At 39.0% G+C, this 14,772-nt stretch overlaps 3 protein-coding genes across 6 annotated transcripts; 1 reads left to right on the top strand and 2 right to left on the bottom strand.

Moving 5' to 3' along the window:
* The first annotated feature begins 3,797 nt into the window (after positions 1-3,797).
* Positions 3,798-8,685, top strand: ddx19a (DEAD-box helicase 19a). 2 transcript variants are annotated; one of them, XM_008414519.2, is made up of 11 exons: positions 3,798-3,961; positions 4,069-4,132; positions 4,217-4,409; positions 4,504-4,596; positions 5,503-5,605; positions 5,679-5,793; positions 6,310-6,487; positions 6,567-6,804; positions 7,608-7,770; positions 7,852-8,043; positions 8,127-8,581. In XM_008414519.2, exons 1-11 carry the CDS (start codon positions 3,899-3,901, stop codon positions 8,213-8,215), a joined length of 1,491 nt encoding a protein of 496 aa, XP_008412741.1. In that variant the 5' UTR covers positions 3,798-3,898; the 3' UTR covers positions 8,216-8,581. The 2 variants fall into 2 exon arrangements, with proteins under 2 accessions (XP_008412741.1, XP_008412742.1); XM_008414520.2 differs by having other exon boundaries at positions 3,800-3,961; positions 8,123-8,685.
* A 1,193-nt stretch (positions 8,686-9,878) lies between these two features.
* On the bottom strand, positions 9,879-10,888 carry ubxn10 (UBX domain protein 10). 3 transcript variants are annotated; one of them, XM_008414522.1, is made up of 2 exons: positions 10,815-10,888; positions 9,879-10,672 (listed from the first exon to the last, which is right to left on the bottom strand). In XM_008414522.1, the coding sequence occupies exon 2, from the start codon at positions 10,646-10,648 to the stop codon at positions 9,950-9,952; it is 699 nt and encodes a 232-aa protein (XP_008412744.1). In that variant the 5' UTR covers positions 10,649-10,672; positions 10,815-10,888; the 3' UTR covers positions 9,879-9,949. The 3 variants fall into 3 exon arrangements, with proteins under 3 accessions (XP_008412744.1, XP_008412743.1, XP_008412745.1); XM_008414521.1 differs by having other exon boundaries at positions 10,783-10,867; XM_008414523.1 differs by having other exon boundaries at positions 9,879-10,736; positions 10,815-10,865.
* Positions 10,889-11,503: 615 nt separating this feature from the next.
* On the bottom strand, positions 11,504-14,438 carry cptp (ceramide-1-phosphate transfer protein). Its single transcript, XM_008414524.2, has 2 exons — positions 14,077-14,438; positions 11,504-12,611 (listed from the first exon to the last, which is right to left on the bottom strand). The coding sequence occupies exons 1-2, from the start codon at positions 14,199-14,201 to the stop codon at positions 12,089-12,091; spliced, it is 648 nt and encodes a 215-aa protein (XP_008412746.1). The 5' UTR covers positions 14,202-14,438; the 3' UTR covers positions 11,504-12,088.
* Between the last annotated feature and the right edge of the window lie 334 nt (positions 14,439-14,772).

The raw sequence follows: 14,772 nt of genomic DNA, 5'->3' as shown, positions 1-14,772 counted from the left end.
TGTGTGTGTGTGTGTGTGTGTGTGTGTGTGTGTGTGTGTGTGTGTGTGCGTGGTTGTTTGTCCTGTGTGTCTCTTTGTTCCTCTCAACAGACTGGCGACCTGTCCAGGGTGACCCCGCCTCTCGCCCGGAACGTTAGCTGGAGATTGGCACCGGCAACCCTCCCGACCCCATTAAGGGACAAGGGTGCAAGAAAATGGATGGATGGACTTTCATGGCATGTCTCTCATAACTGGTTTTAATGGTTTTAAAATATTTGAGTTTGAGATGTTACACTTTGCAGCTGAAGTAAAAGATTTAGTTTTAATCTTCCTTTCATGGAGCTCATTGTTTTAGCAATACAAGGTTGTCACTCAGGCTTGTTCGTCTCATTTTCAGTTATTTAAATAATTTAAATCTGATTTGAGCAGATTTAGGTGAATAACTATTTTTGTGTAGCAAATTGATCCATTTTATAATGTTCAACATGTTGTGATTGCCTTGAATGCAATGTTCTCTTATCTGTCCTGTTTTGAAGAACCACAAGCTAAAATGATCCTGTCAGACTGTATAAGTAAAGGTTTAAGAAAAATACAGAATAGATATGCCAGTAAGATTTTTCTTACATGAATTGTTAACAGTGTCAACAACAGTGTAAAAATCAATTATTTCTTTTGTTTGTTTTTTTTTGTAGTCTGAGATTACGCTACTGCAATAAAAGATACATTATTTTACAGTTCTCCAATTCTGCTAAAACAAAATTAGCTGCTGCAATACAGCTCCGGTTTATTGTTTGTGCCTTCTCCTGCACAAGTAATCTTGCTGTCATGGGGTCTGCGTCTGCTGCACAACCAGAGTCCCTCTGCACGAGCTTGATGGGAAGTGTAATGACGAAAGCAATATCCATAGAGACAGCTCTGCTCGCCTGCTTACCTGCATACTGACCAGCAGAATCACCAAACTCTGCATTTAATCTGACAGTGAGACTAATCACACTTTATCTCACACAGCAAGGTGATTTCCTCTCACAAAAAAAAGAAAAACCACTTTAAAAAAAATACAGGTTGTAATGTCAGGTCTCATATTCACAGACATAGCCAATAAGCAATAAACTCATTAATCTTTATGATATTATCATTCCCCAGTGCTTTTTTTTTTTACTGTAAGGAACAAGACAGTTTAATGCACTTACAGATTTCTGTCATCTCAATACTGCCATCATGTGTCCAATCAGCCACATACTGAGAACCAGACAGGACATGATCAAGTCTTGGATAAATTAAGCAAACAAGCACAACTGGACTTGATTATATTCACACATGTGCAAAAGGTGTTTTATTTTTTTATTTATTTATTTAGCTAAACTTTTGTTTTGAACTGCTTCAGATCAGTGATATTTGTTCTTTTATATCTTCTAGTTTTAGTTTAGTCAAAAGTGGGCTCTCTCCTGATGGGCTCACCCTACCAACCTCTGGGATTTACCAAAAACACAGTGAAGGCATCAACCCTGAACCCAGACAACAGCCTTCATTTGGGTCAGAACAGACAGCTGCATGCTGTGTCACCACCTGTTGAGGCACAGAGTACCTGTTTACATCCGCTGACAGATTAAACCATTGACCCTTTTCCTCCTTCAGTTAAAACTACTGACAGTGATGTCTAAAGCAGGAATCGCCAGACGGAAGCAAAGCAGCATTAAAATGCATTAGTGTTTCCCATTGTCTTACCTTTCATTTGTGTCAAGTGCAGCGTGGATCTCTCTCTGTCAGAATTCCACTTATCATGAAACATATCCTCCCCTTGTCCAGCCTCTGCCTTGCTCTCCTCTCCAATTGCTTTTTTTTTTTTTTTTGTTCGCTTTTGGTGGCGTAGAGGGAATAGGAGTGCTGCCACAGGTGGCAGGAACTACACATGCAGACGCACAATGCAAGGAGGGGAGAGGGTAGATGCTGCTGCAGCAGCCAGCCGTGGCTCAGTCAAACCCAGCAACATGTGGTTGCAGAAACTGTTTCATTTATTTCTTCCTCTGCCTCCTCCTCTTCATCCTCCTCCTCCTTGAGAGGAGGATGCAGGGGTTTGAGGTTCAAAAAGAGAGAGAGAGAATCCAAAGCAACCTCCCCACCTAACCCTATTCAAAGCACCATCCCCACCCACTCGTTGTAAGCTCTTGTTGACACTATCAACAATTCAGATATCCCCTTTAATAACATGCATGTCATGCAGTGTAACACCAGCAGCAGATGGCTGGAAGACAGCGCACATCGTCTGTCATGCAACATCAACAGGCAGGCGGTCGCGCAGGAGCGTTTTAAATTTAAAGTGGGCGTTTGTCTGTCTCAGGATTTCGTGATCACTTTGTTTGATACATTTGGGTGTTTTTTTTTTGCTCATCAAAGGTTTCCATGACAATTAATGTGTGTTTGAAAAATCATTTTGGTGCCTGTTGTAAATGTGGAGATGGTCTCTCTGCGTGTGTGTGTGTGTGTGTGTGTGTCGGTGGGTAGCTGGAACTCAACATCCGCCTCTAAATTGGATTAACTTGCAGCCAATGGAACTCACCCCTTTGTCCTCCCCCTCTTTCTTCCCTCAGTGCTGCTCTCCCTTCCTCGCTGTCTCTTTTTCTCACAACCAAAGGAACAACAGAGGGGAATGTAGTCAATTTGTTGCCAGTATCTCTAAAGTTATTCACATAATGCATAAGATCTGAATAAAACAAAATTAAAATCATTATCTGTAGGAGCTGAAATAAAGAAAGTGCAAGTTTTGGCTTGAAAAAATTTATGGCGCTCCATAAATTGTAAGCTTTTCTTGCTTCCTTTAGAACCTAGCCATGCTGCACAGTATTTATTTTGAAATGTTGCCCTTACTGTACGGTATTGTTATCTTTATGCTGTTGTAATATGTTCCATATTTTATCTTTGTGTGAACCTATTGCTTTGATTTCCTGTCTCTTCATTTGCTGCTGTTGCACTAGAATTTCTGCATTAATGGATAATAAAATAATTTAGATTAAATTCTATTTTACAGTAACAAAGCAAGATTCAGCTTCAACTGTACTATTCGATTTGATTAGAAATAGAACAGTATTTCTCAGGGTGCTCAGGGTTGGTGGAGTTTGGTGGAAAATAAAAAAATAAAACTGAAAACTTGTCTCCTAACTACAACTTTCATTGTTATCATTGTTGGAATATCTTTCCAGTTATTGACAGGGAAATATATTTAATGCGTACCAGTTTTGTTCATTAAAAATATATTTGCCTAAATGCAAATTCAGTATTAATTTGATGCAGTCTTTTCTATTTATCGGGTTTAGGAAATTTGCTAATCAAATCCAGTGTTGGTAGGAATTTTGAATTACGAGGGAAATTGCTATGTCTTCCAGGCACCACTAGGGGGAGACTGCATCTTTGGCAGCCTTCTACTTCCCGCCCTAATAATTAGCTGAGCAAAACTTGAAAAAAAAAGTGATGCCTTCAGGTATTCCAAGTAAAGTGAGTAAATATGTCTTTATGCAAGTATTTCGGGAGTTTCAATTTTAATCTGAAAAAGCAAATAAGTTCGACGTATTTTTTAATGAATAAATTTTTTTAAATCATATTTAAATCAAGTCATTCAGAGCAAAAAATAGAAAATAACTGAACGAGTTATAGCAATTTATATATAAAAGCCTTTTTTTCAGAAAGATATATATTAATTTCACCTCTGTATAATCTAATAAATAACTTTTATTTGTAGATAATTTATTTTTGAGTCTATTTAACACTTTTATTGAACGCCCATTTTTATCGGAGCTTAAAATTACTATAATGATAATGATTGTGAAGGCAGCAGTAACCGTTGAGTCTATTTCAAAGAAGGCAACGTGACAACAAACTTTGGTGAAAGGTTCGGTTCGTATCTTAAAAAAAATAATTTCCTAAAATGGCTGAAGACTCTTGGGCATTAGCAGTGGACGAGCAAGAGGCGACAACTCCATCATTTCAGGTTAGTTAAATGTCTCATTATATAAAAACACATGTTCGTTGCTCGTTAGGAGATTAGCATACGGTGTTAGCTATCTGATGCTAATTGCCTTGGGTCATGTCTGACAGTTTCAGTTCTCCAAAAGGATCAACAGAATACGAGCTCCATTAAACGTGAAGGAAGATATAAATGGTAATTTAATCTTTTTTGTCTTCATTAAATTTAAACTGTTTAAGAGAGCTAAATTTCCGCGGTGGTCTCTGTTTCCACCTGCAGCCAACGTGGTGCAGAACAAGATCCCGGATGAAGGGGGTGAAGGAGACGGCGACAAAGTTGACCTGGCCGAACAGTCTTTGCTTAATAAATTGATCCGCCACTCTCTGGTGAAGAACCGAAACCAAGTTGAGGTCCAACAGGCGGATCCCAACTCTCCTCTGTTCTCCGTGAAGACTTTCCAGGAGCTCAGATTGTGAGCTCTTTGGCGAAAGCCTTTTATTTTTCATATGGTTTACTGCTTATTTGATTATTTTGTGAAACCTAACCCTGAGGGCCTTCAATGTTAGGAAACCTGAATTGTTGCAAGGTGTTTTCAACATGGGATTCAACAGACCGTCCAGGATCCAGGAGAATGCTTTGCCTCTGATGCTGGCTGAACCGTGAGTTCATATTTGTACTTGGGATGTATTGTGGAAAACTTTGTCTTTTTAATATGTTTGTTTTGTTATATGTACAATCTCCAGTTGAAGTCCAATTTGGTTAACTTATCAATGAAAATACCATCTACTGTTTCGTAAAGGAATTATATGATGTCAAGGTTCACCAAAACTTTTCTGACATCACTTGAAATCTTTCATTTAAGGACGCAAAGGTTCCCAGTAAGGTCAGGATCAGCTAACAACGGCCTCATGTCACTATTCTTTCATCTTTAAAGTATAGCTAACCAGCAAACCAACTTTTTTTGCTGATAAAATATCTAAATAGGTTAAAGGTATCTTTGCTTCTGTTAAAATGTTGATGTACTTGTGTAAACACATTTAGTTCTGCCTCCCCTGGTCTCAGTGCTGCCCTCCTTAGGTTGAACAGTTGAACTTTCCTATTGATTAAAACTGTACAACTTGGTACAACCATGTCTGGGAGCCCTGTGGTCAGGTATAAAACTATCTCACTCAGACACAGTTTTGAGTCAATTGTGAGCATTGATATGAGTGGAAAAAAATACATTTGCAGGGTTTTGTAGTTGTTTTATTTACTTGCCTGTAAATTGGTGCTATCCGTTTATGGGAACCAAATGGCAAAATGTGGAAGCAGATTGATGAATTGACCAGAGCCAGTGTAAGCAAAAGATCAGAGTGCCCTGGCTTCTTTTTCTCCTCTTCTTTATTTTTGTCATTTTAGTTAAATGCATATATTGAAAAGGCATTTTAGCAGCTCTATTAAATCAAGGCTATCAAGTTTGGTGTAACATCATCTTGGCTTTAAGTGAATACTTGTTCTGTTATTGCTGTTTTTCATTTAAAATGTAAAACATTTCTTCTTTCCATGCATGCTCTCTTTCTGTCTAGACATCAGAACCTGATCGCTCAGTCACAGTCTGGCACTGGTAAGACTGCAGCTTTCTCTCTGGCCATGCTGAGTCATGTGAACCCTGACAATACCTGGACTCAGGTGAGCAGAACACATTCAGAGCATCCAACGCCTCCGGTCCCAGTTTGTCTAAGACTGAAAATCTCTCTTTTAGTGTCTTTGTGTTGCGCCAACGTACGAGCTCGCGTTGCAGATCGGCCAAGTGATCGAACAAATGGGCAAATTCTGTCCAAGTGTGAAACTGGCCTACGCCATTCGAGGGAACAGAAGTAAGACCCTGAAATGGCTTTTTTTTGTTTCTGGTTGATAGGATAGACTGTGTTTACTTACTATATTTACATAAATATCACAAAACATTCAAGAAGTCAGATAAATATGTCTAAAACAATTAAATCCTTTATCTAAACAGGGAGGAGCTGCTTTATCACATCATTTATAGAAGAAAAGAGGAAATTTTGTGTATCGTCACTTTCCAAAAATAATGACATGTCATTTTTTGGCAAAAGAAAAAAAATCTTTCTTCCCCTCCCTCCAACTTGGAAGGTGATGATGTATAACGTAACATTTGTATACATTCTTAATTACATTTAAGTAGGGACTGAATTAAAAACTAATCACTTAGGCCAACTAAAATGTAAACTATTTGAAGAGAAACATGTCTTGTTAAAGGGTGAAGGAAGTTAAGTACGTTAGAAAGGTCTCTAACACACTCAAGTTTACTGTTCTCAGAGCCAAGGTGACCAGTGGTGATGTTTTATATCTGCATGACACTTTGTGTTTTCCAGTGGACCGACGTGTCAAGTTGCAAGAGCACATTGTCATTGGAACCCCAGGCACCATCCTTGACTGGTGCACCAAGTACAAGCTTATTGATCCAAAGAAGATCACAATGTTTGTGTTGGACGAAGCTGATGTGATGATCGCCATGCAGGGTCATCGGGACCAGAGCATCCGGATCCACAGGTGGGTCTCTTCCTGAAAAACCCGATGTTGAATAAAAAAAAAAAAAAGCATATCTGATAACTGCCTTCCCTGTTTTAAGGCTGCTCAACAAAAACTGTCAGATGCTGCTGTTCTCTGCAACATTTGAGGACTCTGTGATGAAGTTTGCCGAGCGAGTGATTCCCGATCCAAATATAATCCGGCTGAAACGAGAAGAGGAGACGCTGGACACAATCAAGCAGTTCTATGTGCTCTGCAGGGAGAAGGAGGACAAGTTCACAGCTCTCTGTAATCTGTATGGGTGTCTGACTATTGCACAGGCAATGATCTTCTGCCATGTAAGTTGAAAGTTATTTTTGAAATAAGCTTTAGAAATGATTTTTTACTATGTGAAATAAGTTTGTTGTGTTTTTTTTTTTTTGCGAAGGAATGCTTCTTGTTCCGGTCTTTTTTATTATTATTGTAGTTTGTTTGCTTAAAAAGTCCAGTTTGTTTGGGAAGGTGTGAATCCGCAATCAAACTGTGATGTGGAGCAAACAAACTAACTGGTCTGCAGACAAACCTAAGTCACGGTTCAAATGCACATGAATGTCAAACGGTCCAGAGACTGCTCCAAAAGCAGATAGCTGTCTAGATCGCAAGGCATTCTGGATAAATAAAACCAAAATAAATCCGTGTCTAGAACTAGCAGAAGAAATAGCTTGTGATCTTTTACCAACAACAAAAGAGAAACCTTTCAACTACTAAAATTTTGACACTGCTCCATTTGTATTAACATTTTATGAGGAAGGAAGTTGCGCACAGTGTCTTCTTCAGAGGTTTTCATGCCGTTTCCTTCAGTACTTCATGGTGAGCGCCACCATGGGTGAAGGGGGAACAGATTTTTTTTTTTTTTAAAGGGTTTGGTTTGTTTGATACTGGAGTGTGAAACCAAACTGCACAAAATTAAAATGTAATAAATATTTAGATTTTAACTCCTACTTAACAATATCCAGAAAACTATCACAAATGAGTATCTATTACCTAATGCCGTATTTGTCCAGTAACTGAACAGGAGTCTGTGCTTATGTGGTATTGCAGTGACGCCACTTTGTTTCAAAGTGTTGGGAATTTCCTTGATCTTGCTCAATTTGTTTGTCAGACTCGGAAGATGGCTGGCTGGCTGGCCTGTAGTCTGATAAAGGAGGGCCACCAGGTGGCGCTGCTGAGCGGGGAAATGGCAGTGGAACAGAGAGCCGCTGTCATCGAACGCTTCAAAAACGGCAGAGAGAAAGTGCTTGTGACCACCAATGTGTGTTCCCGAGGCAAGTAGATCTGCGATTTTGAACTTGGTGATGCTAAGGGTGTTTATAATATCCCTCACACATATTTCTATCTGTTTGCAGGTATTGATGTGGAGCAGGTGTCCCTTGTGGTGAATTTTGACCTCCCGGTGGATGTGGAAGGGAACGCCGACAATGAAACATACCTGCACAGGATCGGCCGAACGGGACGCTTCGGCAGACGAGGATTTGCGGTTAACATGGTGGACAGCGAAAACAGCATGGAAATCATTAAGCAAATTGAAATGCATTTCAGTGAGATTTCTTTTTGATTCATTTTTCAGTATAATGACATATCATCAGATCCTAATTTGAGTTTTTCCTTTTGTCCCAGACAGGAAAATCACAAAACTCGATACCAGCAATCTTGAGGAAATGGAGAAGATGGCAATTTAATGTTCTGTTGCTTTCCATGTGCAACAGTTGACACCGTTTACTTTGTGTCACATGGTTTGTTTTCTGCTAGTTTAATGCTTGCTATAAAAGACTGTTTCTGGTACTTTTTTTGTTGTTTTTTGTTCAGATTTTCTTTTGAGCTGCTTCAATACTGAGGTTGTACAGTCTCCACAGGCTGCTAAAAGATGTGTGTTTGCAGTGTTATTGATTATATTAAGTGAAATATCAGTGTTTTTATGTGATACATGTATGTAGTGTATATAGTTTTGCATGACATGTTTGCAGTTTTTTGAAAAACTTGTTTCAGCCCAGTGGAGATTTCAGTGTCGGTTTCATAATTCATTTCTGTGCAATATTGCTTTAAACAAACAAATCAAAAAAATTAATCATCTCCGTTTCAAGCTTCCTGTAGTTAGTCATGTTGAGCCAGTATAAAGTACAACAATCCATCTCTTTTTTTGCAATTTGTTTGAATAAATTTGTCAGAGTGACCAGCAATCATCTGAAGTTCAAATAGAATGGGTTTTATTTATCTTGTGGATGCAAAGCTTTTAAAGTTTCAATCATGTAAGGCTCATTTTGTGCATCTGTTTAGCGAGATGAAATGTAAACATTTGATTTAACGCATGTTTGATAGATTAAGTCAACCCACTTTGAGCTGATTGCTTCCTTTGTCTAATGATTTAATGCTTCATCAGCTCAATGCTTAAAAGCTCTGAAAAGACCAATTTCATAGTAAATTAGACTTGGCATCGTTAAAAAATATATTAGCTGATATGAAAAAAACTAAAGAGTTGGAGAGAAACTTTCAAATCAAAAGGGTGTCGATTTTTTTTTTTCAAAAATAAATGCTTAACTTTAAAATGCCTCGACATTTTAGATGTAATAAAACTTATTCCAAGGATGAGGTCTTGTACAGTTGAAACCAGAAGTTTACATTACTGAGTATAAGGACTTTTCTTTTTTCTTTCCTGTCTGAACTGAAATCTGACCAGACATTTCTTTTAGATCAGTCAGAATTACCAAAATAATTTTTACAAACTTTTTGGAATTTTCTTCAAATTCAAAAATGTACATATATTTGGTCAGTATTGGGATGGTAGTGTATCAAGACTGACTTGGGTCAAACCTTTCTGGTTTCCTTCCACAAACCTCAGGTTAATTAACACATTTTGTTGGTATAGCAAAATGTACGAGATTGAATTAGAAATATCAATCGAGCCCAAAATAATTGTCATTTTATTTTAATAAGGCAAATGTGCAAAATGCTTTTTTTCTACAATAGGACTTAAAAATATTACATGCTTAGTTTATTAAGCAGTTAAAAATTACAATACAATCTTTGTGACTAGTTTTGTTTGGCCCACAAGTACTTTTGATTTATGATTTTGGCCAACATGCAAAAGGTTTGGACACCTTGGTCTCTAGATTGCGTGTTATGCAACTGGTAGCCTGTTCAGGATTTACCTCCAAGAATAAACAGGTATTGCCGATATTCTAATTTGAAGTGCAACAATATATTATTAAATTTGATTTAATTCTGTTATTGGACGATGTTAAAGTTTGAAGACCAAACATGGTTGGCAGTTTTAAAAATGAAAAGTATTTGACCTGCTGGTCACCACGCAATAAACAAATCGACCTATTCCGATTTCTGATTGGTGCGTTTTTGCTCAAAAACGTGGCTCACCAGGTTAATTCATATTCAAAATTACTTTAATGATTTGGCTCAATAAAGTATAGTATTTTTGCGTCAGCGCTTTGTTCAATAGTGCTGGAAATGGTCACTGTTCTGAGAGATGCACAGCACTGATCTGTTCAGGATGCCACACCGCTCCAGGGTCATGTCCATGTCTGTAAAGGTTCTGCGTGGCACATCCATGGTCTCGATGAAAGCCGTTCTGTAGCTGGCAGCAAACCGAGCCTCTGCGCTGGCTTTCACCGCCCGCAGGGTGTCTGTGGGGTCAAAGTACTGCTCAAACCTCCGACCGCACGGCCCTCTTACAGCCAGAAGCAAACTGCCTGAATTAGGTGTTGGTGCTGTTTCTGAGGGTTCACACCAGGCTCCCACACTGAGATGCCCATTAGTCCCTTCCTGCTCCAGTCTCCTGCTTTTGGTCACTTCTCCAGACAGGTTGAGCTGTACCATCATGTCATCCAAGTTCTTCTGCGACCTCTTCTCGGACTTCCTGGTCGGTATGGATGGAAGGACTTTGTACTTATTTAGAGATACTTTCGGAACAGCATCAGGCTCCTGCGGTAGCAAGTGCAGAAGTTCCTCCTTGTTCCACCGCCGGGCCTGCCGAAGCTCAGGTTCGGACAGGGAGCGGACGGTTCCGTCCGGCTTGCCCCTGAGATGATATTTTGGGGGCTTCGGGTCGATGTGTGAACCACCTGGATGTAGCAAGCTGTCAACGGCGGGTCTGCTCCTCCCTTTCGAAGACTTTGGTCTTGCTAAATGCATTGATAACCTCCCTCAGCTGCTCCACTTGATGATTTACAAAGTGTCAAGAAAACGCTGTTAGTTTACACGATGACTCACACCGAGAGGCCTTTTAAGAATTAAAACCTACTGTAAAAACAAGTCATTTTACTCACAAATGTAAATGAAGTGCAACTGGGTCGTTTACCTTTCACGCAGTTGGTGGAGTTCCTTTCACTTTTATCGGCGTCGGCAGGCGATCTGGTAACTATGGTAACCGGCTTAGCTCTATTGACACCTGGCGTTGGAAACGTGCAACTGCAGCTAATATTTCATAAACTAGTTTTGAAGGACAATCTTGGGTGGTTTCGTAGAATCGCCCCGGGCGAACTAATCCTACCGCGACAGAACAGATGAAACTCAAACTATTAGAAACATTAAGAACTAAATACACGGTGAAGGACACTTTGTTTCTGCAAACAAAATAAAATCTGGTTGTGTTTTAAAAGAATTTCTCTCTAGGTTGAATAAATAATTAAGGTCTGAGCAGACTAAATGTGTAAGATTTTATAGCAAAATAGAGCCAAATACAACGCTGTCCTTAAAAACCTGTTAGAGATGACAAAATATTCATATTTCAGCAGGAGACCGACAAAACATACAGCCAGCCAGAGCTCGAATGGATCGGTTCAAATCAAAGCATATTCATGTGTTAAAATTCATTAGTCAAAGTCCAGACCGAAATCCAATTAAAAATCCGTGTCAACACTTCAATTTTCTGACTGAGCCAGTTTCAAAAACATATCTCCAGCTTTATGTACCAAGCACATTGCAGAAATAGGCGTTTCAACAAAATGTTGACCCTGTTAAGATGGATGCAGAGGCAGGAGTCAGATAAAACATCATTCTGCACCGTTTATTTAATAAAAAGGGTTACGAACAATGTAGTTTAAAATAACAAAATTTACATTGAATTAGAAACCCATCATCAGTGCTTTTGTAGATTTAAATTCCCCATCAGCCCTAGGACCAGTGTATTAACTCTTAATATGGGCTTGGAAATACAGTTAAGCAATTAAATTAATGGCAATGTTTTTCACTTATATATGGTATGAAACTAGATTTAAATAGAACAACTGATAGGCTATCTACTGCTATTAGGTATTAGGAAGTTGATCATTTTTAAGACTAATTATTTGGTTCATGAATAATGTACCCACAGTTATCAAATGCCTCCTGCTTTTTACTTTAAAGAACATGCAAGGAACAGTAAAATGGTTGATTTAATTTACGTGATAATGAGTCCAAAATAAACATGCCATATTTTACCTAAAATTGTAATGCACTTAAGTACAATCAGTGTGTAAAATTACTCAATAGATATAGCACACATGCTGGGATAATCATACAGCAGCAGCAGTTTCCACAGCACTCCAGCAGGAATAATTTACAGACAGATAAAATCTAGCACTTGTTCCCTTTCTATGGTAAATCAAGCAGGTTGTGTTTCTGGTAAAGTTCCTCTGTGATCTCGTACACCTCACAAAGGAGAGGCACAGCCTTCCCCAGAACGTCCACGACCTGCTCATGTGTGCCGACGTTCATCACTTCAAAGAAAGCCGGTCTTACAGGGAGGCTGTAGAAAGCCACGCCGGCTGACTTACGGATCAGCCACGGGTGGTGCTGGGCCAGGGACTCGTTGTAGGCGTCCCTGCACATGACTGAAGTCTTCTCGTCTTCCTTGCTGGTCCTCAGGCGTTCCAGGAAGAGCTGAAGCCACCTCAATGCACGGTGGAGCCTCAGCAGAGTGCGGCAACCCGACTCAGGGTAGATGCCCTTCTTGTCCACGTCCACCAGTTTATTGTCCAGCTCAAACTTGACCATGGACTGCACGGTGGCATAGTGAGGGCCATTCTCACTCTTCAGGAAGTTCATCAGGATCTGGGTCTTGCTGACAGCGTCTTTAGAAATGAAACCAAAGAGGCTCCCCAAACTGTTCAGAAGCCTGTTGACAAGACAGAGGGTTACCCTCATAGTTAATAACTTTCCAGTCAGCACTTTACCCTATGACAGTGTAGACCAGGGGTGTCAAACTCCAATCCTCTGCCGTCCTGCAGTTTTTAGATGTTCCACAGATACAAAACACTGGAATGAAACGGCTTAATCACCTCCTCCTTGTGTAGATCAGTTCTCCAGAGCCTTGCTAATGACCTAATTATTCTATTCAGGTGTGGTGCAGCAGAGGCACATCTAAAAGTTGCAGGACAGCAGCCCTTGAGGATTGGAGTTTGACACCTGTGGTGGAGACCATAACATTTCTGCGTTAAAAACCCTTTTCAGTTTTTAACGTGTTTAGCGTTTCAGTTTATAACTCCATTATATTTTTCTCAACTTAAACCAATATTATCAAAATGAACATCAGAAATATTACTTTGGTTGTGGAATAATCTATTTTATGTACGAGATTCACATTTTTGATAAAGTTAGAACAAAATTAATTCACTTTTCACTGCAGAGCTGGAAAGCGCCATCAGTAAAAGGAGTGGTGTCGTCGGCCATTACTCCTAGCATCTGTTAGGCAATTTCAATATGTTTTTACATTCCTGCTATTATTTGGACATCCATGTTGTTTGCACTGTTATTTCCACTTCTTGTAGATTGTCTGCTTTTGTTTTATGCACAAATAAGCATATAGTAAAAAAATAAAATAAAATAATCCAACTCAGTTGCACATTTCTTAAAATCAGAGTATGCCATTTTTATTAATTGCCTAGTTTTTTTTTTTTTCTTATGCTGTAAATTACTCACTGTATGGTTCTGATTTTGGTTTCTTAGTTCTGATTTTTTTTTTTTATTACTGTTAATCTACATCCTTCAACTTATCTGCCTCTTTGCTGCTGGTACACCTGAATTTTCCCACTGAGGGGAAATGGAGGTTATTTCTGTTCCAATTTAATTTACTGAGATGTACCTGGATTGTGCAGCCCTACTTCAAGCAGGGGTTCTAGTTTACTTTTCAAATAAGGAACTCAAAGTACAAAGTGTAAATGAATTAACTAGAAGTGACGTCATCCTTGAGACAAATTCTCCTTAGGAAAAGCTGGTACGCAGGGAACAAAGTGCAAAACGTATGTGCAGAATATGGCTTCAAGCTCGCCAGCAGGCTGTGTAAAGTGTCAAAAGAAGCAGAAGGAGGCTGCTAATGTCATGGTCACACGTTAGTGATCCAACCTGAACAGCACGTTACCTCGAAATCCCAAGACCTGAATGTTTGGTTTGGTTAGTCTTCAGGAATCCAGTCATTGTACTTTACACTAACCTGCTTTTTAATTTAGAATTTAATTAGCACAAGCCTTGTACCTTACCAAAATACGTTTTTCTTTAAAAATATCCAGCTATTTTCAATTACTTTAATGTAACCCATTACTAGGGAGGATTAAAACACGACAAAATATTTATAAATCACTTACTTCACAAGACCTCTCCATCCATACACGTAGTGTTCGATGTAGATTTCTTTTTCTGGCGATAGACACGATTTAAAACTGTCCAGGACCTCCTGCAGACAGAATTTCTGGTTCTCCGAATCTGCCATTGTGGGTTTTTTCCACTATCAGGAAGCGAACTAAATAAATTTTAAAAAATGCTGTTTAACAGCGACCGATTCTTGCAAGAGGAGTCAGGTGTAAAGGGGGAGAGACAAATGTCGAACACATTACAGGTGAGAAAAGCTCAGAGGGATGGTAATAAAAGTGGTCATTGTGGGTTTTCTGCAAGTTATTCCTGTTCTTAAGTCCATACCTACTGCGCAGACTCGAACCGGAAAAGTCCCGGAAATTGAAAGAAATGCCTTCAAGATAAAAGTACGGGGAATGTTAAGTAAGACGCCTGATTTATTTTTGTAATTGAAAATTCGTCGACAAGCCAAACAACGCACATGTTCTAAATGTTATTTACACATTTACGTACAAGTAAAATGTAAGAATAAGCACACTTACATTAATTTTGTTTTAACATCGTCAATCAAAAATAAAAGTGAATCGTGGTATATTAGGTTACAACACTTTGCAGGAAGTCTCTTTTGTACGTGGTATAAAGTTTTAAAGTATTCCTCGAATTTTTGCGATTTTGGAGGATACTGTGAGAAAAATCTCGACTTTATTTTT

This window comes from Poecilia reticulata, linkage group LG7 (genome assembly GCF_000633615.1).
Source record: "Poecilia reticulata strain Guanapo linkage group LG7, Guppy_female_1.0+MT, whole genome shotgun sequence".
In the NCBI taxonomy this organism is placed as follows: domain Eukaryota; kingdom Metazoa; phylum Chordata; class Actinopteri; order Cyprinodontiformes; family Poeciliidae; genus Poecilia; species Poecilia reticulata.
Note: the sequence above shows the minus strand (reverse complement) of the source record. Positions and strands in the feature narration are given on the sequence as shown.